The 23,762-nt window shown below is 45.2% G+C and overlaps 1 protein-coding gene across 1 annotated transcript in view; it reads right to left on the bottom strand.

The window, feature by feature from the left end:
- nyap2a (neuronal tyrosine-phosphorylated phosphoinositide-3-kinase adaptor 2a) overlaps nt 1-22,813 on the bottom strand; it is a 24,164-nt gene extending 1,351 nt beyond the window's left edge. Inside the window, exons 1-7 of the mRNA XM_008285905.1 lie at nt 22,643-22,813; nt 11,021-11,237; nt 10,031-10,344; nt 9,123-9,709; nt 8,588-9,032; nt 1,529-1,648; nt 1,149-1,261 (exon numbers count right to left, since the gene is read on the bottom strand). Of these exons, the coding sequence (XP_008284127.1) occupies nt 1,149-1,261; nt 1,529-1,648; nt 8,588-9,032; nt 9,123-9,709; nt 10,031-10,344; nt 11,021-11,223 (1,782 nt within the window). The 5' untranslated portion in view covers nt 11,224-11,237; nt 22,643-22,813. The remainder of the gene's footprint in view (nt 1-1,148; nt 1,262-1,528; nt 1,649-8,587; nt 9,033-9,122; nt 9,710-10,030; nt 10,345-11,020; nt 11,238-22,642) is intronic.
- Between the last annotated feature and the right edge of the window lie 949 nt (nt 22,814-23,762).

Raw genomic sequence — 23,762 nt, 5'->3', positions numbered from 1 at the left:
GGAGGAGTTTAATGTTACTGGGAGGAGTTAAATGGGAGGAGTTAAGTGTTACTGGGAGGAGTTAAATGGGAGGAGTTTAATGTTACTGGGAGGAGTTAAATGGGAGGAGTTAAGTGTTACTGGGAGGAGTTAAATGGGAGGAGTTTAATGTTACTGGGAGGAGTTAAATGGGAGGAGTTAAATGTAACTGGGAGGAGTTAAATGGGAGGAGTTCAATGTTACTGGGAGGATTTCAATGTTACTGTGAGGAGTTAAATGGGAGGACTTAAATGTAACTGGGAGAGGCTATGTGCAGATGGTTTGATTACAAATGGGCGGGGTTACATATTAACAGGGCGGCTATGATAGAAATGGGCGGGGTTACATATTAACAGGGCGGGCTGTAATAGAAAAGGGCGGGGTTACATATTAACAGGGCGGCTATGATAGAAATGGGCGGGGTTACATATTAACAGGGCGGGCTATGATAGAAATGGGCGGGGTTACATATTAACAGGGCGGGCTGTAATAGAAATGGGCGGGGTTACATATTAAAAGGGCGGGCTGTAATAGAAATGGGCGGGGTTACATATTAAAAGGGCGGGCTGTAATAGAAATGGGCGGGGTTACATATTAACAGGGCGGGCTATGATAGAAATGGGCGGGGTCAAGCATTAACAGGTTAGGCTTCGTTTAATAATGCAAAGCAGTTAGAGTTTGGTGACGAACGTTTTCAGAATGAGTTCAACCAGTGTTAGTTTAATGTTAGTGTAACGTTAGTATCAGTATTAGAGTATGTTTTCAGTATTGAAACTGCAGTACATTGTTATTTCAGCACTTCTTTACCATCACATTAAACTACAGACTGTTAGCGTCACTGATAGGAGTTTATAATGAGACAAAATACAAAATATTTAACACTGAGTATTTGACATGAAACTAAAATTACAAAACATCTTTTGAAAGCATAAAGACCATTTTACATTTCAGATTTCAGCTGATGATCGAAGCTTCTGTAACCTGTTTTATGTTCTGTTGTTGGGAAAGCTCAGTCCTGTGTGAAATATTTTAAAATAAAATTGTGTCATTATTTTAATAAGAACATTAGGCAGACAGGCAACACAAACAATTACATATGTAGGTCAACAGGTGCTCTACAGGTGTTGTACCTGGCTGAGGGCAGAGTGATGCGGCTCGTGCAGGTGACGTTGTGGGGTCCCACCTGGTGAAGGAACTCCTGATGTCGACGCTGAACGGCCGAGTTTACACACAGACTTTGATTCTGCAGATAAAATCATTTTACATCAATGAGCTTTTACTGTCTGGAGCTTTTTACATCCAGAGTGAGTATTAAAACCAGTGTGTCAGGATATAGTGACTCAGACGGCCACAGACTGAACTTTGTGAGTCTGAACACGTTCCACTAACTGACCAAATGTTTGCCTTCACATTTAAGCTGCCTCCTGTTGTTCTACTGATACACCATCATGACGTCCTGCATCCACAGTGCTGCGATCACACCTGCTGTCGGTGTGGGTGTGTGACTCACCTCCTCCTCCTGACAACATCATGGTGGGACTGACAGACGACCTTCCCATCCTGCTGGAAACTGGACTCGACTGTCCATCTCTGTCTTTGCTGTTGTGTCTGGGCAGAGACCTGCAATCTCCTGCAGAGACACAACAAGACAAACGCAGCAAAGGCATGACGACACCATCACTTGTCCTCAAGAAGAAACAAGGAACCATAAATCTGAGAGAGAACGTTAAAAAGAGAACTGACACTAAATTTAGACAAATGTGAAACTTAATAAAGAACGTGTACAAGAGGATGAAGCACTAAGAGCTCTCCTTTCTGTTAAGACCTAAAGAGCTAAACTAAAGTGATTAGGCTTATTGGAAATCCTCTTTAAATTGTCTGAAGTGTCTGCAGCAAGAAACACTCACTTCCTGTGGAATCAGATCCCTTTCCACTAAAGAAAATCAAACCAACATAATATAAATCAACAGCATTCAGGAGTGACACCTTTTACAGTTGGTCTGCAGCCTATAACCGCCTTCTGTAATCTGGGTGTGTTTGTTATCTCTGACTGAATTTTTTTGAATTTGTTTGAAGAGAGCAAACTCACATAGTTTCTGTGAAACATAAAAACACCTTAACAGCTCTCAGATCAGGAGACAGCCAAGTGTTTCCCATCATGCACTGGGATCTGAAAACTCTTGAGGCTGTCATCAGAGAGTGGAAGCAAGTCAAAATCAAATCAGACAAACCTCTAACTGGCTCAGATGAGGCTTCTGTAACACAACGCCATGTCTGCAGTCACATGACAGCTGTGGTCATGTGACTGCACAGTTTCATGGTGACTTTGTTCTTTCTGTGGATGACTACAGAAACTATCCATCCATCATCTCTACACCTTCATCCTCACTAGGGTCATGGGGGGCGGAGCCTATCTCAGCTGACTCAGGGTGAAGGCAGGTTCACCTGGACAGGTAACCAGTCTATCACAGGGCTACACTTAGAGACAGACAACCAAGCACACTCACATTCACACCTACGGACAATTTACAATCACCAATTAACCTCAGCATGTTTCTGGACTGTGGGAGGAAGCCGGAGAACCCGGAGAGAACCAACCGGCAACCTTCTAGCTGTGAGGCGCTAGCGATGCTAACCACCAAGCCACCTGCAGCCCCACTACAGAAACTAGACAGCCTTATTTCATCAGCATTCAAAGAAATAAAACACTCCAGACTTGTGCGATGAGGTTACTTATATAAATGGTAAAAGTAAAGAGTACGGACAGAAATAGTTCTGAAACGTGACGCTCAAAGCTTGACTGGGAGGAAGCTCTCTGTGGGCGTTCAGCTCTTCTGAACTGGATTCTTTGGTAAAGGCACAGGCATGGTTCCACCTTCCAGTTTAGTGTGAAGTCTCTCATCAGACAGAACAGATGTGTGGAGTTTTAACCTGCTACTGTTACTGTGAACACATTTAAATAAATAATTTGAATAAATAATCTTCAGTCAGACGACTGACTGACAGTCATCACCATGGCAACAGTGTCTCCATGGAGACAAACTGAAGTGATAATTATCCTCCTTTACAGAGCTTCAGTCCTCCATCTCTCACCTCATCAGGACATTTCATTTTTTATTCTTTGTTTCTGTCTAAACAGTGGTAATAAAACGACTTTTCATCGCTGTTCAGCCGAACCGAAGGACAAGAGGATGAGAGGAGATAAACAACACAATAAAACAGAGGTATGAGAGAATCTGGAGACAAACGCCAGGAGACAGGAAGTCAGCCTGATGTAACGAAGCACAGCAGATAACAGAAAGAAAGAGGACAAGAAAAACAAGGCCTGCTTTTTGTCCTGCTCCTTCTCTTTATAGTTGAACTTTGAAAAAAGATCTTCCTTATTACTGATTGCGAATGTTCTTTAACAGTCAGTGTATCATTGAATTTTGGTGTAGCTCTTTGTTGTGATGCATGAATAAAGGGTGACTATGGGACACTGAACAAGTTACAGCCTTATTACTGGATCCACTTAGCTGGTGATAAAGAATATGATGAGCCTGTATTGTGCTTTTCAGTACTAACAATCGCTTCCACATAGATGCTGACACAATTAATGTCACAGTTCTAATAAAACCCACTTGCAGAATCACTACTAAGAATTACGAGGAAAATACAGTCCGTTCCAGAGTTCAGAACAAGTAATCGATTCAACCAGACAGAGGTACAAAATCAGTAGACAAAGATCCAGAACAGAGACGCTGCCATGGGTCAAAAACAGGCAAATACCTACAAACAGGCAGGATACGATGGCAGCAGGGGCACAAACACTGATCTGGCAAAGAATATGGTCAACTGACAACTATGCATACAGAGTGTTAATGAGCACAGGAGTCTCAGGTGTGTGGCAGTGTGAACAGGTAGACAATCTGATCGGTTGACAGGTGGTACAGTGGCAGGAACAGTTGGCAGGTGGAGGCTGAGCAGAGGACTATGTAGCAAGAGCAGGAGGGAAAATGTGTTTAGGAGGAGCCAGAGGTTCCAGCAGAGTCCATCACAGTATGCCCCTCTACAGACACCTTGACTGATCGGGGTGTAAGCGGTGGAAGTCTCTGGTGAGGGTGGGGTCTAAGATGTCTTTGGCTGAGACCAATGATCTCTCCTTGCGACTGTAGCCATCCCAGTCCACCAAACATTGGATACTTCTTTCCTGGCTTCGGGATTTGAAGAGCTTCCTTGTAGTGTACACCTCTTTGCCATCACTGAGCCGGGGAGGAGGAGAGCTGGTGGATGGGGCCAGAGTGGAAGAGCGAGATTTTCAAAAGGGTTAGGGGCAACTGTTTGACCCTTGGCAAAAGCTGAGTAGTTATTTTTAGCATATGGTCCTTTAAGTAGGGGAATGTGGACTGCAGACTTAAAAAAAAACAATCAACCACAGTAAGGACCACTGTGCAACCATGTGAGTCCGGGAGGCTGGGTGTGGAGTCCAGGGCTCGGTGGGATCAGGGCTGGCAGAAAAAGGGCAGTGAGATAAATAGTTCGACTGGTGGTTGATTGGATGACTTTCCCTGCATGCAGCTAGGACAGGGGACCACATAATCCAGTATATCCTTCCTCTTTCAGGGCCACCAAAACCTTTGACAAAGGCTCGCCAGATTGCAAGCGACCTTCAAATTACAGATGAGTCTGGAGGCATAAGCCCACTGAAGCACCTTGGAGCAAGCAGACAAAGGGACAAACGGTTTTCCCCAAGGCTCATTGCCAGAGGATGAGTGATGACGGATGGCCTTCAGGACCTATTGCTCCACTGAGAAGCAGGATGTGGCGACTAAGCACTGGCTGGGCAGAACTGTGTCTGGCTCAGAAGGTTCTCCCTCCTTGGTGAACTTGTGTGACAGGGCATCAGGGTTCACATTTCTAGAGGCAGAACACTAGTAAAGGGAGAAGGTAAACCATCAGAAGAACCATATGCCTGCCTGAGCTTGAGCCATCCTCCAGGTTCTTGTGTTCAGTCCAAATCAGGAATGGTTTCTCTGCAGCCCTCCAACCAATGTCTCCACTTCCTCAACAACATCTTGACAGCTAGCAGCTCTCTTTGCCAATTTCGTAGTTCCTTTCCGTGGAGGGCAAAAGATGGGAGGAAAAAGCATACGAGTGCAATTTATTACCCTTTAAAGAGCAGAGACAGGACAGCTCCCACCCCCAAGTCAAAGGCGATGTTGCCGATCCCCAGGAACCTCTGAAGCGTTTTCTTGGGAGTCGACTGTGGCGAGTCCACTACAACCTTCACCTTGGCCAAGTCCATCTCCAGCCTCCCAGCCGACACTCCAAACGCCAGAACAGACACCAAGCTTTGGTGAGACTCACTTTTCTTAGCCTTCACACTTAAAAGTCAATTGTCCAGTAGTTGTTGCAGACCCCTCCTTACATGCTGCGTGTTCCTGCAGGTTCTTGAAAAAAATCTAAATATTTTTTACATATAGACAAAATAGGCTGCCAGGTGGCTCTGTGGTTAGCACTGTTAGCGCCTCATAGCTAGAAGGTTGCCGGTTGGCGTCCCGGTGAGGACACCCGGGATCTTCCTGCGTGGAGTCTCCATGTTCTCCCCGTGCAGCGTGGGTTCTCTCCGGGTTCTCCGGCTTCCTCCCACAGTCCAGAAACATGCTGAGGTTAATTGGTGATTGTAAATTGTCCGTAGGTGTGAATGTGAGTGTGCTTGGTTGTCTGTCTCTAAGTGTAGCCCTGTGATAGACTGGTTACCTGTCCAGGTGAACCTGCCTTCACCCTGAGTCAGCTGGGATAGGCTCCGCCCCCCATGACCCTGGTGAGGATTAAGGTGTAGAGATGATGGATGGATATAGATAAAGTGTGTTCACCACATCCCTAAACACATTGTTCACCAGGGCCTGAAAGACAACAATAGTCAGTCCGAATGCCATTACCAGGTACTTGTACTGTCAACTATGTGTGTTACAGGCGGTTTTTGACTTGTCTCCCTCCCGAATACATATGAGATGGTAGGCATTGCAGACAACCAGCTTCATGAAGACTGTTTCCCCTGCAAGTTCTCAAAAGCAGGTGAAACAATTCCCAGACAGTATCGGTTTTTACTCTGATGTTATTGAGGCCCTGGATATCGATATCAGGACATGAGGATTGGTCCTTCTTCGCCACAAAGATGAAGCCAGTGCCTGCCAGGGATGAAGAGGGTTGGATAATACCTGCAGATAACGAATCACTGATATATTTGTTCATGGCCTCTATTTCAGGAATGGTCAAAGAGTAAATCCTACCCTTAGGCCCTTTGCCTGTGTGACTGGTTCTGTGATGTCCCTTACCTCGATGATGGGCTGGTCAATGAGAGTGTTGGCCTGCTCGGCTTAGGGCAACTTCCGGGTGTTAACCCTGAGTTATCTTGCCACCATCAAATCAATCATGCTGTCATCCAAACTGGAATCCAGCAACAGAGCCACCTCTAATTGCTGATCTCTCCACTGCAGGGTGGTGGTCAGTAGGAAGCACCGGACAGGAGGACGGGAGGTTGGCAGATTGTGGAGCAGTTTAACCAATTTACTTTTAAGTCAAGTGTCAAACACCACAAACAATCAGTGTTTTTACCCCAGCCCTGCCTGTGTAAACTGTACACTATGGAAAAAAGTTACTCAAACTAAATGTGTCAAGGAACAAAAAACAACATATGCTATATCAAAATAAACTTTAAAAAAACTCTTCAGAAGTCACTCCCGTCCGTTTAATTCATCACAGTTCATAACACAACAAAAGGCGTCCAGTTTGGGGTTTCTGGAATAGTTTCTTCACAATTGTTAGTCACTTTAACTCAAAATGATCCATTCCTGATTTCTACAGTGATCCACAACTCAATCAAAATGAGGATGTTACTTTATTTGTTTCCAAAACACAGGACGATGTTACGGTCCTTTGTGCAAGCATGTGCAAAAGATAACCGGTGAAAGGCAGACCTGGTATAGGTCAGTAGCTTCGGCACACCATTAGTGCATGGGTTTTGTTTTTTTTTTTTTTAATTTTGGGACGCATCATCAGTAGTGTTCCTCCGGTTCATAGGGTGTGTCGGCCTTCCACACTATACACCCTCGCCAGAGGTGGCCAGCTGCAAGAGTGATCAGCTCTCAGCTTGCGTCCGATGCCCAATTAGTCATGAGAGCCGCCTTGGTGTTCACTCGTCTGAAAGAAAGAATATCCCCACATAAAAACCCAAATGTTTGTCAAACCAGGTGAAACAAACCAAAGGCTCACTGGCATTCATCCAACTCATAGTTTCCTGAAGGCATTCACTGCTCTGGACTCTTGGAATTCTGCGACCCTTCACATGTTACCGGCTCCTGATAAGATGCTGAACAGAAGCGTTGAACTACTCCAAGATGCCTGGCCAAGCTGATTCACAGTGGATCATGTAATCTCACTACTGCTTTGCTCGCATCCAGCTCCACAATCATTTGGAAAGTCCAGATATTTGGAAGTAGCGGGGCCGTCTTTGTGAGCAGGGGGAGAACTGAGCCACGTTGTTTGTTAAAAGTGCTGGTGGGGCGTAGAGGTGAGTGAACAGAACAACAATTTCATTCTCTTAATATTTAATATAATATATTTTTGTGACAATGGGGGATTCCTGTTAAACTTCTCAGTAACTCCTATTCTACTGACAAGCATGTAGCGGACGCGTCGTGTCCCCGCTGGCCACAGTAAAGTCAGGAGCCCATAATGAGAGGCCTATGTTAATGAAGGAGTCTGAAGTGAGCGGCAGTTCACACATGACTCGATCGTCTTTTACGGTTTTTAGAGAGGCCGTTTACAAATCTATCAAACTGAGTTTCAGTATTGCACAAACAGTGAGCAGCTAGCGTGTGAAAGTCCATGGCTTAATCTTAAACTGCCCTCTTGTTGTGTTTGCTGCTGGACTCAAGCCACCATTGGAAATGGAGGTCTTTTCTCCTCACTGTTCCTGCTCAGGCAGAACTTTGGATTTGTTGGGTTTCTCTGTGGAATATTGTACCGTGAGAAGTGCCTTGAGATGGCATATGTAATGAACTGCTGTAATATAAATAGAACTGAACTGAGTTGAATTGAGTTGCATTGAATTGAGTGGTGGTTGGGTGGTGGTTGGGTGGTGGTTGGGTTAGGATCAACTGAGACTGCGCTGCTTTATTACATCATCAGGGATGAAATACCAAACAAATGAAAAGCAGATCCTGTTCCTGCTGTAAAGTATTAAGAAGTATATACAGTAAACCATTATGAGAACCTGACCAGCAGCCGAGAAAACCATGAGGCCTATAACCAGTTAATCAAAAATTCACCTAATCTGTTTGTAGTTATGCTCATTGTTGTGTTCAGAACAATGTGTCATAGTTGCAGTTTCAGCACAGCTGTAATACAGATGTAGTGCCGAATGGTATCTCCTTGTTCTTCCTGCTTTCTCGGTATTTCTTCATCACCTGTCTGCCTGATGTAACGGCAACCTGAAACTACAGCGGTGTAGTTGTGGTGTAATACTGATGCAGCACTACTACTGTACAGATGTCATAGTGTTTGTAGTACTTATTGGCATTGTTACCTTCACCCTCCTTGCTCTTCCTTCCTCCTGACCCCCTCTTCATCACCTGTCTGCCTGATGTAAACAGGTTGTTGAGTTCTTCCAATGGGCTCGTTGGAGTCTGTGACCTCATTGACATGTTCTGCATGGAGCCGTGGGTGGAGGAGGAGTTACTGAGTTTAGCTCCACCCTCCCCGGCCCTATGTGAGGATGATGAAGATGAAGATGAAGAGCGAGGCATACTTCCTCCTGCTATCAGAGTATCATATGGTGGCGGTCTCTTCAGACTCAGAGGTGTCAGGGAGCGACCCATGCTGACCGGTGATGGACATGCTGATTGGCTGCGGGGATAACCATGACCGCTGTGGGTGGAGCTAGATGACTTGTAGATGTTGGAGGGAAGAGGCGGTGCTGATGAGCGACCGGAAGATGTGATGGTATGTGTGGAGGGTAGATCCCGATCCCTGTCCCTGTCCCTGTCCCTCTCGCGGTCTCGGTCTCGGTCTCGGTCCCGATCTCGGTCTCGGTCTCGATCTCGATCTCGGTCTCGGTCCCGTTCTTTGCGGTGATGGGTGGAGCTCTGTGGGTGTTCGACACCCCCTGACTTGTTGTAGGACACATTTTCTAGCATGGGGAGCCGAGTGACGTCTAAGGGAGTGAGGGGGGACTCGTCTGAGTTGGGGGAGCACTGAGCAGGTGCAGCAGGGAAGACAAGCAGTGGTGGGCGGTGCGTCAGGAGGTTGGGGAAAGGTGGAGGAATGTCACAGAGCGAGCCACGGGATGACCATGCATCAGGATACATGATAGCGGCCTGCGCATCCTGCAGGAAGTCCTCCAGTATTGGATACTTCATCTCCTCGTACACTGACTCGCTCTGCTCGTCCTCCACAGCCTTCTGACCTTTCAGCTCTCGCAGAATGTTTCCCACCATCTCAATGTAAACTGGCTCTTCATCGTCCGTGTCTCTAGATGCTGGACTCTGACTTTGGGATGAAGATTTGTCCCATCGCAAGGAAGACTTCTTGTTGCTATGGTTACGGATGTAAGACTCATCAAAGGAGGTGCTGAGCTGAGTGTTGGGGTTCCTCTTGGGTTTTGGTGGCGGCATCTTCTTGGAGTCCTCAGTGTGGAAAAAGCATCGAGCTGCAGACAGACAGATGGTCATGTTAAAACCTGAAGCAGATGCATCACTGCCTCCATAGCTCCCTGCTACAACCTCCAGGCCACATTGAAATGATGTCACTCATGCTTGAAATCCTGTGTCTAAAAAAAGATTTATTAATCAGCAGACAAAAAACATCAAAGTATTCTCAGTGTCATTACTGTGTTCACCAGCTTTTCTCGAAAGAAAAGTATAAAGGAAAAGACTGCCTGTTCCTGACTGTCTTTGCTGTTTATCCAATAAGATCACAGACTTTCCGCACTTCTTTAATAAATACAAAAAGCAAAAAAACTTGTTCCCACCTTCTGCCTGTTCAGGTGTCTCTTTGGTCTCTTGGTGGTCTCGCTTAGTGATTCCAGAGCTTCCATCCACTGTTTCAGAGCTGCTGCTTAGTTTGGTGTTGGGGTCTCTCTTAGGTTTGGGTGGGGGCTGTTTGCGGTTGTGGTTGGAGTCATCGTCTCCTCCGCCCACAGAGTGAAGGGACTGGGACCGGACAGTGAAGCCCTGGCTGGGTGGGGGCAGGCGGTCCTGTGGTGCTGGCATTGTCATGAAACCCATCCTGAAATGTTTCCCAGAGTATGCTCCATCTGTTGCCATAGCGACATCTTCACCAATCCTGGGCAGACCAACAGAAAGTCATGTTAGGACTCTTCCAGTATCACCATCCAATCATGCAACACTTTATAAAGCCCACTAGAAATTACAGGACATTACTGATGGAACTATGCAATACACTGACTGTGCAATGTCTGATTATTTATGCTGCTACCCGTTTATTTATTCGATGAGTTGATGGACTTTTAATCCGTTTATCTTGTTGCTTTGTGTTATATTGTTATTTCTCTTGCACTTTATTTCATTTTGTATCACTGACAAGAGTCACTCTCAAAATTAGCTGTGCAATGACAAAAAAAAGTATTTTATTCGATTCTAATGTATAAACAAGCTTCACAAGGCATAATACAAAACCACTGTATATAATTCTATAGCAGGCAATGTTTACCATGCTGCTGTGTTTAATTATGTCAGTGCTGGTGTTACATGATGTCACCGCACATACTGTAAGAACGTGACAAATAAAAAATAAAACATTCTATGTTCATTTGTTTAATTTCCATTTTCAGCAATAAAATGGGGTTGAACATACTGTAGGGTGAAAAAAGAAAAGAAAAGCTAATGCAGTGATAGATTTAATTTCAGACTTCAACTGTCAGTTTACGGAAACCACCAAACACTTTCATGCTTACATGTTGAAAGGCTTCAGTGTTTTTTTTGTTTGTTTTATTTTTTACCATTTGATGGCTTCTTCCTGCCGCCTCTTCTTCTGGTGTTTTTCCTGCAGGTAGGTCCAGTTGGTCTGGTTGCGAATGCGATCACTCTCTCTGGCAATGTCAGAGGCGTTTTGGATCACCAAACCATCGTACGTTCGAAGGCCGCTGTCCTCCACATACTGGAAAAACCTTCTGAAGGAAGAAGCCTCCTCCTGCGACATCATGACTCCCCAAAGACCTGAGAGGTGGATCAGAGTGGACCAGATCACGGAAGGTAACAGAGTTTAACAGAGTTTGGGTTGATCCTAGCCTCCAATCCAACAGTCTGAACCTGCTACAGTCTTTGAATCTGGTTAGAATTGATGTTTTACTTTGGGGGGACATAAATAAAACAAAGTCAGGCCCTAAAAACAGGCAGGGTTGAAACAAGTGTGAAAAAACCCCTGGTGCTGACTGTCATTGTCATGGTGGTGTTAAAAAGTTTAAAACGTGTGAGACAGAAAAATACTGAATCTACTGTCACACACTTTGTGTTCAGAGAGTATTTCCAGTTAATGTACCTGGTATGTTTACTAGGTTCAAGCTGATACAATGATGGCATTTCACAATAAAATCCTTGTTGGTACATGAGGGGTCTGTACTCAGTGAGTTTACAGAATTTGCATTAATAGCATAATGTCATAACTTTAGGAGGACAAACTGGGGTTTTGTACAAAAATACTAAAAATTTAACTTTGCTAGCTAGGACCACACCATCAAACTGAACCTTGACGGTTTGTTGGGTACAAATGAGCGTTGTGTTGGTGATGACTTAGATGAGCTGGTGTGCTGATGGGAAATGCTTAGTCAGGGACAAACTGCAGCTCCAGGGCTGGCAGACCCCCACAAAGTCCCATAAGAATGAAACAAAGAGTGGACATAACGTGGGTCTTCAGGGTCGGAGCAGATGAGAAGCAGATACACTTGAGGCCCATGGCATTGATTATGTGGTCTGGAACCCCTCGGCTGCAAGCTGCGTCAGTACAGAAGGATACTAAGAATATACTTGGATTGTGGGTGTCGTCAGGACTTACTTGAAGCGGAAGAGGAGTCGGGATAAGGCTGCAGCTTGACCAGTCTCTGTAATGAAATGAGGGTCAGAAGGCTGAAGCGTCCTGAGATTTTTTTGGTTTGTATATGGTGTACGATGGATTTGTAAGGGCTTAGGTGTGAATCGAGTTTGGACTACATGATGGGTGTTGGATTACCCGCTTGATTGGTTTGACTTTGTTCGAGTGAATAGACTGGACAGTCTTCAGAGATGCAGAAAGTTCGAATACAGGATGTGGAAGAGGTTCTGTAGGATGACAGTGCAGCTCAAACTCGACTTGTCGGTCAACTTTGCAATGGACTCTGTACGTAGAAGGAACAAAGGAAGGCCAATAGAAATGTTGATTCTAGAGCTGGGACGTATTGATGCCTTAGGATAGGCAGACAGATGCCAGTAGACCATAACCACGGTGAATAAATTATCCCATGATAATTAATAACTATCATGGGATAATTTATTTATTTATTTTTTGTCCTCCAAAAGTTATAATTCTGAGCAAAATGAGATGGAGCTGGATAATGTAGCTACATTGAACAATGGATGGGGGAGCAGAATCTATTATGGCAGGAGTGAAGGGAGTCACTGATTAGCTGCAGTGGCCTTGGAAGTGTTCGATGTGGAGGAGACTGAGGTATCACACAAGAGGCATGACTGTGAGAGAGTTGCATTGACTTTTGTTGATAAAGATGATGAGGACGTGGTTAGTGGGGTGAATGAGGATGGATATTTGCTTGTAAATTCGTGGCTCTATGAGAGGGCAGCGATAACGATGGGGTAGATTTTGAAGACTGCTGGAGAGTTTTATTCAATAAGTTGCGAGAGCATTGGAAGCTACAGCATTATTGACTAAGAAAACCCCAAAACCAGTGGAAGGAGTATGTCTGTGAAGAGCTGACTGCTGCCTGGGATCCTGTTCATGAGTGATGGTAGAATCGAGCGTGAGATAGACAAGCATGATCAGTAATGCAGGCTTGTACTGGACCATCGTGGTGAGGAAAGAGCTGAGCCAGAAGGCAAAGCTTTTGATTTGCTGGTTGAGCGACAGTCAGAACCCTAACCTATGGTCATGAGCTCACGATGGTGTTGGAAGAACTAGATTGTGGGTACAAGCGGCCAAAATGAGTTTCCTCCCCAGGTTGGCTGAGCATGGCCTTTGAGATACAGCGAGGAGCCATCTGGAGGGAGCTTGCGGTACAGTTGTAGCTGCAGCAAGGGGAGCCAGTTGAGGTGGTTTGGATGCCTGATTTAGATGCCTCTTGGATAACTTGTTGGCATGGCCAATGGAAGTATGTGCCACTGGTATCTTTTGCTGGAAATTTAAACAGAAGGTTGACAGGGAGTATGATGGTGAAAGGAACTGGTGTCCCAGTGTCAAACGTATACCTGTTGATGAGGTATAACGAGGCTAGTGAAACTGGCATCTTGGTGCCAGAATGAGAGCTGAATTTGTTGAATCGGAGGATAGAGATGAGTGAAACTGGCATCAAGCCAGAGGGAGCCGGAATTGTTTAGGCAAGAGATACAAATGAGTGAAACTGACATCTCTGTGCCAGAATGTGAGTCAAAAATGTTGAAGTGGAGAACACAGATGAGTCAAGCTGGCATCCCGGTGCCAGAATGAGCCCAAATTGTAGGGTTAGGTTAGAGACGAGTCAAATCCTTTATATATCTGGGCTTCTGACTGGATTCATCTCTGTCTTTCGCCACACACATTAACAGTCTTCAAACTAAACTCAAAACCAGACTAGCTTTCCTCTTCCGCATCAAAGCATCCTTCACTCATGCTGTTAAACACACACATGACAATACTCCTGATTCAGGACTGTGGCGACATCATTTACAAAATGGCCCCAAGCAGCGTGTTCAAACACTGGACTCTTCATCACTCAGCCATCTGCTTTGCCACTAATGCTCCTTCCACACCCACCACTGCCACCTCTATGAAGTGGTGAGGTGGCCTCCCTTCAGACTCGGCAGCTTCACCACTGGTTTCATTTCATTTACCAGTCAATTCTGGCCCAGACACCTCCCTGCCGACCCTCTCTTCTTCAAGTTGCCCAGAGTCCTCATCATACTGGGTCCAGTGACTACATCAGGCTCATCATCCCAGTACTTCTACTATTTTCTCCTTTTGCTTTGCAGCAGCTAACAGTCGGAGCATCTTACAAAACACTCTCCAACTTGCAGCTCTGACTGCGCTCACCACCTTCAAGCTCAAAGTCCAACAGACTGTAGTCGACTGTTGGTCCTGCTGATCACGCCGGACTTTACGTACACACTTATATCTGCACACACACTGTCTTACACCTCATGCACATCGTTTCTCACTCACATGCTTCTTATGTTTAGTTTTGTTCTATGTCATGTTTATGTGTCGAGCTGTACTTTACATGTGTTTGTTCCTGCTGGCGCCTCTTGGTCAAGTCAGGGTTGCAAATGAGAACTGGCTCTCAAACATTTTTACCTGGTAAAGTAAAGGTCCGATAAATAAAATAAAAAAATCTGACGTCCAGTGCCAGAATGAGGGCAGGAGATTGTTGATGTCAAACTTCTTTACTTCTCTGACTGGCAGTTGGCTCATGGCATCTGGATCTTCTCCTGCAGACTGAAAGGAAACTAAAGCACTTGCTAAGGATGGTGAGATGACTCATAGGTGGAAACTGAGGGCACTTGATGTGGGCTGAATGAGTTCTGAGTGGGTTTTTGGGTGCTCGAATGTTGATGGAGGTTGTAGCAGACGTGACGTAGGGTTGGTGACTTGGTTGTGTTTTGTGAGGTTGTGAGGGTAAACAGGAATTGGTAAGAATCTGTACTACAGAAAGTCTGGAAGCATGTTAATGTTTGAATTGCTGTATAGAGAAAGATTTAATGTCAGTTTGAGGAGAGGATATCTGTACAGTGTCTCAAACACTGCTGCAGAAGGAGCAAACCTGCTGGTATCAGCACTGAAAGTGACAGAGAATCTGGAATCTGTGTAAAAGTGGAGGGTTGTTGATGTTGGGGAAGTAGTTAGTGATGCTGGCATCCTGGCTAGGAATCAAGGCAGAAAATTGATGACCAATGTGGTCAAAAAAATGGTTGTGAGGGCAGGCCAGTCAAGCTTGACCAGTGCTGCAGAAGAAGCAAGTGTGCAGGCATCTGTGTTATGCCCAGCTCGATGAAGAGCATAACAAAGAAGGGAGGTCGACACAGGAACAGCTTTTTAAATAAATGAGTCAAAACTAATGATAAAGTCCACAAACCAAAACCAAACCAAGGGAGACCTGAAAGGCTCCAGCCTTCCAGGACGGAGAAAGAGAGAACGCCAGCTGGGATTCACCCAGCTTTTAAAGGCACCAAGCAGGTGAAGCCAATCCTTTAATGAAATGGGAGGAGCAGGCCATCCAGACTGGGAAAAGGAAAGCAGAGGCAGGAGTGCAGGAAAACACACTGACAAGGCCTGTGGCCGTCACACCTTCGCTGAGGTGTGCCGCAGCCAGCAAGGTTAAGACTGCTGCAGATAGTTTGTCCTTGTAACTGAAGCACTGGCCTTCCTATAGGTCAATGCCTCATGGCAAGAGTTGGAAGCTTTGTGGCCTTGGGAATAGCAGCTAATAGTGATGCTGTAGAGTGAAGATGATTGAAGACGAAAGATCTGCTTCAAATTGTGGACAGTACATGTGGTGGCTGGTTGGCTCAACTACTGTACCCTCATGTGTGACGTGTTGAAGATGAACATGCTTAATAGGTGCAATGATATAGTTTGTAGTAGTGACGCCCCCAGCAGGTGTCTTAGATGAATTGTAGGAAGCGAACTGGACGGAAGAATGATGAGCACCTGTGTTACCAGGAAGGAGGGTGATGTTGAGAATAGTTAGATAGTTGTTGAACTCTTGTGCTATGAACTAGCAACCCGGCACCGATAGAGAGCCAGAGCTAGAGGTTGCTAGGAAGGGGGGATGGTAGGGAGGAACTGGCAACCTGATGTCGACAGACACAAAAAGAGAGAGAGAGAGAGTTTGCCGGGGATGGGGGATGGAAGCGAGCGGCTGGCGGGCCATTGCCAGATGAGGAAGGAAAAGGTTGTTGGGAAGTTTCAAGGGAGGATCGTTGAGCTGGTGTCCCATGGCTGGAAGTGGCTGTAGAGGTGGAGCGGGACCAGGTTGCAGTAGGGTAGGTTGCTGGTGGACCGGATGAACCACGCCTAGCAACCCAGATGGAGCTATGGAGAGCATGGCGATGTCATGATCGGATACACAGCTGACATCTGTCGGAGGGAGGGTTATTGTGGTTTATCACGTCTCGAGAGCTGTATGAGTTTGTCAGAAGTTGAATTAGTTTGACTTCGTTGTCAGCGAGGTGGCAGGTGAAGACTTCCTCTTAAGCTGAATCTTACTGTTCCTGAACACCCACAAAGGTCCAGTCAGAGATTTTCTATGGAAGATCATCGTTGGAGTATCTGTCAGGTGTGTGGGAGCGCGCCAATCTTTTCCGGATGCAACAGTTTATCCGGACAGTCGCCTGCTTCAGGTATCAGCCCTGGAAGTGGAAGTTGAGCAGGGAGTAATTGTGTTATGGATGAGGAGTCTGATGTGCTGACGAATGGAGAGAGGAATTTTTAGTGCAGTCGTCTCTTCGGGACTGGCGACGTGGTTAATGGCGTTTGTAGAGCAACGCTCATCCCCTCGTCTCCAAGGCCTCGTTGTGGATGAAGCTGATTGGATGGACGATCCGTGGTAAGTCCGAGTTTCCTAAAACTTTCAGACTGGCAGCATGGCTGAGTGTTGCTCTGTGCATGAGAAGTGAGAACAAACAAGTGGGAAGGCCAGAGTCGTATGGATAGACATACAACAGGAAGAGGACTGATTGAGGTGTCGTCTGAAGGTTTTATCTCCATTCAAAAGAGTGGGAATTCGAAAATAAAGGCCCTGGCCGCTATTTGATTAAATACAGAAAATCCTGTTAATTTGTCATCATACTAACTTAAATTTTTCTACCAACAGCCAGTGTTGAGTTTCCAGTTAACCACAACCTCAGTCTTGATCAGCCCTGAGTCAGTAGAAATGCTGTCTACAGTTTGATTTTTATTACCTGGAATTATACGATAATTCAATTATTGCCTCAACTGCTGCAAAGAGGATAATACTTAAAATGGACAAAGAACATCTGGAACAGGTCGGATGTATAGAATCAAACTAAACCACTCTGCTGAATGGATTCATGATGATGGATGAAGTGTGTGTTGCTGTAGGTCAGTGTCTGCTGCGTTCAGACTGTTCCCATCATTTGATGACATCTCACAATCACTAATGTATTCATGCCACTTCACATCATTATTTACAATAATATGGACATGTTACAGAACATATGAACATTTTAATTCAGCTTCATTTGTTCAGAGCCAATCCACAACATATGTCATTTCACAGCACTTCACATCGGGAGGTAAAGACCTTGTGATTTTAAAACAAAGACCAGAGAACCTAACAATCCCAAGCTGCCTTTGGATTCCCTATGAGCAAGCAATCTGCAACAGTGGGAAGGAACCAAAAACCCTTTTAACGGGGACACGGGGACCTGCTATGATGTTTACATGTGAAAGCATAGTTCAGTCAGGTGTATCCAGACGTACAGGTAACTAGATCATCAGCATCAGTCTGTCTCTGAGTCAGCAGTGTTTAAAGACGGAGGCTGTTCACATCAACATCAGATTAATTATTTATACACATCACATCATATTTCTATATTGTGAGGAAATTACAGAATTTCTTCATTTAATTCTGAGCAAACTCTGAATGTTGAGACTCTGAAAGCAGTTTCAAATGTTGTTGTTTTCCGTGTGAAACCTTGCAGAGCCACACACTGTTGGCAAAGATGGACCTTCCATGTTATCGCTTTCTCTCTTTTATCAGGATAGACAAGTATCCCAGCATGCATTTCACATCACCCTGCAGCGGTGGAGCACATTGTAAGCCAAAGCAGTTTTCATTGTCATACAGCTTTTTCGTGTCACAATAACTTGCAATATTGACTATAGCTAGCATGTCACTGGTTTTATAATGAGACTATTAAAGCCATGTAAATGTTTTCTGAAATGTGAGGCACTACTGACTGTGTGAGAGCTTTCAGTCAGTAGCCATGGCCATCATAAAAATATAAGGTTTCAGATTTGTTTTCTCTGTTTGACAGCTGAGTTTTTATCCAAGTATTGTTTTTAATTCATCTCTCGGTTCTCTCGGTGTCTCTCTATCGATCCCCTCCCCCACCTCTCTGTCTCTCAGCATCCTTCTAAAAATGGAACAGGGAGTCAGCCGGTGGTAACCTAGCAACAGCAGCATCTCTCAGAGGAGCATGATGTAATTCTATCATGGGTGAGGAAGAAAAGACAAATTGTGGCGGGGAGGTTTGGTTTTAAAAGTCCCTTTAATGAGGCATTGCAGGGTGACAGAGATCAGCTCTCCAGTGGAGCACTGCTGTTTCTATGGGCAGTTTGTTCTTTGACTATAGTGACCAAAGAACTCAGTCACCGCAACTCGTTAGGGTTTAAATCCTTTATGCAGATTCAATAGGCTGTTTTGCACCCTGCTGCCTGAAACCTGTCCAGGTGAGGGGTTGTACAGAGTACAGCCACTCCCCCACAGTGGGGGTGATGGACAGCATCTGGATCTGCTCTCAGATGTACCTCGCTTTGGATAAATGCGTCTGATACATGAAATTGTAGAATTGTAGGACAGAGGGCGGAACCTGTCCTCAGTCTCTTCATCCCATTGGTCAGAAAAAGTCTGCTTTTCTGCGAACGCTCAGAGGTTGTGGCAGCACAAACGTCTTCCACAGTTCTGTTCATTAGCCTGGAGGATGTGCTGTTAGCAGTCTGTCTAAAGGCGTCCATGGATGTTGCTGGTGTCCTCGTCAGAAGTCCAGTTTGGTGCAGCCTTCCTGAGACTGGCTCACAGGTTGGCAGAATGCAGGTTTTGAGTTTGAATGGAGCTACTGAACTACAAGGGCACTTCAAACACCCACACGTTCAGAGTGTCATCAGTGACCCAAGTGGTCTGGAGACCCTGTTAGGCCTGCAGGACTCCAGCTGTAGAAAGCTGTCAATCCGCCAACGTCCACTTGGTCATATTTCAACCCCATCTTCCTTCATTGAAGTTAACCAGGTGACCTCGGCCCTGCAGGATCTTTCCATGTCCTGTCACATTCTTGTAATTCAACACGTCAGGTACATCATAGATTAGAAAATGTTGTCCATAATTATTATGCCAGGTACACAGCATGTTTGGTCCATATTTACAAGTATTTACAGAGAGTTTTTGAGTCTGTTGGATAAAACTCTGGAAAACAATTTATTGTCAGGAAATAGAAGGGCCAACGATGTCCAACTTGTCACTAAGGTTAGGTCCGCCTTACTGGCTGGAAGCAGGAAGAGGTCCTGTTTGAGACACTTCAATAGCACTGTATGTAGGTCAGAACCAGTGATGTTCTAGAATCGGTTTTAAAAGTCAGTGGAGAGACCATCCATTTGTGATTTAATTTGGTTGACAGCGACTGTCATCTCCACTGCATGGCTCCTTGTCTTGGGTTGGTGGTTAGTCAGCCTCCTGGAAGCTTCGGGCAGGTCGTCTGCTTCCTCGGACAGAAGGTGCCGTTTTGCAAAAGCTTTTGTTGGTAAAAGGGTTACGATTGAGAGTTAAGAATATCAGGGTTATGCAGTCAGCAGGACTTGTGATACTTTCACCGTGTCATCGATGACTCTCACTCATGCATACTGTCTAGTTTGTGGGTGTTTGATTCTCCTTGTGTGTTACAGATCCAGGTGTGTGGTGATGCTGTTCAGTGGGTGGGGCTCCTCACCTGTTTGGTAAAATCTACTCAACAGTTAAATTCTCCACCAATGATGAGGAGGTTCTGATGATAATTGTTCAGGTAATTTTTTAACTTGGTGAAAAAGCCAACTCTTTCCACTCCCTGCTCCATACATGTTTAGAAGCAGAACCAGCAGCTAACCTTAAACCACCCAGTAGCAGATAAAAAGGTGGCATCTGCAGTTGCTCTGAAGACAACAGGTGCCCCTGAACTAAGGCTGATTTCATGGCTAAAGGAATAGGAACCGTCCCATGATAACCCCCAATCTACCTCATCTGCTGAGTGTGAAGGTCTCTCTTGCAAAAACACAACATTCATTTATTTATGAGAAACTATTTCAGAAATTAAAGCAGTTTTCAGTCATTCTCTCCCACTGATAAATTTGAAAGACCCTGTTTTGATGTGGGCTGCAGATGTCTCGATGGTTAGCACCGTTAGCACCGTTAGCGCCTCACAGCTAGAAGGTCGCTGGTTGGCGTCCCGGTGAGGACACCCGGGATCTTCCTGCGTGGAGTCTCCATGTTCTCCCCGTGCAGCGTGGGTTCTCTCCGGGTTCTCCGGCTTCCTCCCACAGTCCAGAAACATGCTGAGGTTAATTGGTGATTGTAAATTGTCCGTAGGTGTGAATGTGAGTGTGCTTGGTTGTCTGTCTCTAAGTGTAGCCCTGTGATAGACTGGTTACCTGTCCAGGTGAACCTGCCTTCACCCTGAGTCAGCTGGGATAGGCTCCGCCCCCCATGACCCTAGTGAGGATGAAGGTGTAGAGATGATGGATGGATGGATGGTTTGAAGCTTTTGTTGGCCAGAGAAGAGAGACAGACGATAAGCAAACAGCAGTAAAGAAAGAGGTGCACCATGTGATGCATGATGTCGTCCCTTCAACCATCTTTCTCACTGTTCTGCTTTTAGTGGCTTTTCTGAGAGTTACATGCTTTTGAGGCAAAATGTTTTTTGTCTCGTCTGGGAGGTCTAAACCAAAAAAACAGATTGGATAAATATGTTGGTGTCACTTAAGTAATCACTCACCTTCTCAGACTTTTTGTGTTTTATGCAGGAACTCGTGTATTCCCTCTAAAGAACAGAGAACTGCATCTGTGCAGCTGATGTTGCTAACAGATGCAGCGTCTGACTCGGTCATGCCCTCCCCCTCACCTCATCCTGACTGTTAGAAACAAGCTCCATGTTCTGTCCTTTACTCGTGTGTTAACAGTTTCATCTTCATCTGTATAACTAGTCAAAGCTGTGTCCTTAATGTCACGTTGCTCTGGTTCTCTGCAGCCACAGAAGCCTTGTATAAGAAGCCCTCCATAGAGACGCGTGTGTTTCAGTTTGGGATCCTTACATCAAACACTGACTGTTTCAGGTTGGCTTATAAGCTCATTCTCTAACAGCTTGTTAGAATGAACGGAAGACAACTGAACACATCATGAACAGACATGTGGAGGATGCGCCGCGTCACTTTGTGTGTTCCCATCATTTTAACTTCTGTTTACCTTCATAATTTGAACTTTACTTCATCCTTTTAACTCTGGTTTAGATTCATCATTTTAACAGATGTTTATCTCCATCAGTCTAATGCCCGTGTACTGCCATCACTTTAACTCCTGTTTACTGCATGTTCTCAACACTTCAGTTGAAGTCTTCAGCTCAACATGCTGGAAACGCAGCTCACAGTTACTTGTTACTCAGCATCTCTCACCTTAACAGCCAAGCATGTAGAAACTCAAGCAGAGCTGGTTAAGGTGTCACGTTAAACGTCCAGTGTGGACTCTGCCCTGACACGTATCATGATACAGCAGTGGTTGGACTGGACACCTTAATCCCCCAACAGGCCTCGTCTCTATGGAAACCATCGACGCTTTAAACAGTATCTTGCCTTCAACAGAGTTTTCCTTTAATTAATCCAAACTGACCCAACATCGAAGCCTAACTAAGCCTAACCCCAGCACTGCATGACACAAAGCACAGGAGGAAACAAGGACAAGAAACAAGGAGAGGAAACAAGGACAGGAAGCAAGGAGAGGAAACAAGGACAGGAAGCAAGGAGAGGAAACAAGGACAGGAAGCAAGGAGAAGAGAATGGACCTTTGTTTTCTGTAACATGATGCTTCTATGATTTTTTTTACTCTGTTTGTGACAAAAACCTTCTGCAGTTAAAATTTAAATGTTGCTTCAAGTCTAGAAGTGACAGTAAAAAAAAAAGTCGGAATCCAAAATTTACAGTCTCAACATCATCAGAAAAAGGTCAGCTCGTTGTTTTTGTGACTGAAACTCGATTCAGCCTGTCAGTGAAAGTTAAAAACGACCAGTCTCTCTGTGCTGGGTTTCTGGCTTATCAATAGCACTGATCAGCTGGATCAGAAGGCCAGTGTTTGACACAGAGCCACTCCCTGTTTGAACTTGTCTTCTGAAGGACTTGAAAACATTTAAGGTGTTGCCTTTGTTTATTCAAACACCCTGTTAAAGTAAGAGCTGGTTGGAAGAACATAACTTCTCCCTGACTGCTTAACTTTGTTCTCAGCTCTGATGCCAGACAGCAGCCATGTTGAGGTGATCCCACAGTTTGAAACACAAACGAGATGTGAAGCATCCGGATGTGATTTCAACACACTTTATTGTCGCTGTTAGCAAGCACAGCAGCAGCATGACGACAAACAGACAGAATGAAATGCTATGAAGCTGGATGAGAGCGCTAAGCAGAGGCTTACCTGAGGATCAGCGAGGACTCAAACTCCCTCCATGTCTCCTTCAGTGTCTCCTTCGGTGTTTCCTTTCCTCCCTACTTCAGTTCTTCCTTTGCAGAGACAAAGATGAAGCGATGAATCGTCTGGTCGTCCTCACAGATCTCTGCAGCTCTGTGGAAACGACGACTCTGAGATGTTCGTCTCGGGCGACGTTAATCCACATCCACCCTTCACTGCCTCCTTCCTCACTTCCTCACTGTCGTTCTTTCTTCCTTTCCTCCTTGCCTTCGTCCTCACGTCATAAATCCTTACCGCTGGAATAACCACAGCTCACACACTCACACAGTCTCACACTCATCCACCCTTCAGCCGCACACACACACATCCCCGACGACGGTCACCACAAGAAACAGGAGGCTGAAACCACGGCAACCTGACAGCATCCTCAGCCTGAAACTCCTCCCCCTGCTGCTGACGGGAGGAGAGAGAGCGACCCTCCTGCTTAGTGCAGCACATATGAACGCATCAGAGCAACATCCTCCACAAAACGCACATCCAAGATGTGGATTCATTTTCTGACCAAACGAAAACGCCTCATATACTTGAATAAACTAATGTCAGTCACATATGTCAGAGAATGTCCCAGCCTGAGAGGCAACCAGCACAGCAGCATATGACACTGCAGTCAGTCTGCTCATGCTCAGATTTTTATTTTTCTACCATTTCATGCTCGACACTTTCTGTTCTTTAACTTCTATGAAGCTAAAAGTACAGCATGCTATAGTGGTTAGCTTCATTAACCCTAAACACATTCAGATGACTTCATACACACAGCTGCTGCTTCCTCGACGACTTCTTATATTTTACAGAATGATCATACATGATTTGTTCTATGATATGTTCTGTGTAATTATTGAATTGTCAACATGAGTTTCATGTCAGTAAACTGAACAGAGACGGAGGGTGATCAGAAAGATCAGCAGCATCATGTTCTTGTCTGTGTTTATACGTCAAACATCATCTGATGATGTCACTTGGTATTTTACCACAGCGACATCTTTGACAGAGTTACTGAGTGAAGTGTGGCAGAAAAAACAAACCGTTTCCTAAAAATTGTGTCTGAAGTATCTGCTGTCTCAGCCCC

The sequence above is a fragment of the Stegastes partitus genome, unplaced genomic scaffold (assembly GCF_000690725.1).
Source record: "Stegastes partitus isolate 25-593 unplaced genomic scaffold, Stegastes_partitus-1.0.2 Scaffold422, whole genome shotgun sequence".
Taxonomy (NCBI): Eukaryota; Metazoa; Chordata; class Actinopteri; family Pomacentridae; genus Stegastes; species Stegastes partitus.
This window is presented reverse-complemented; position numbering and strand designations above follow the sequence as displayed.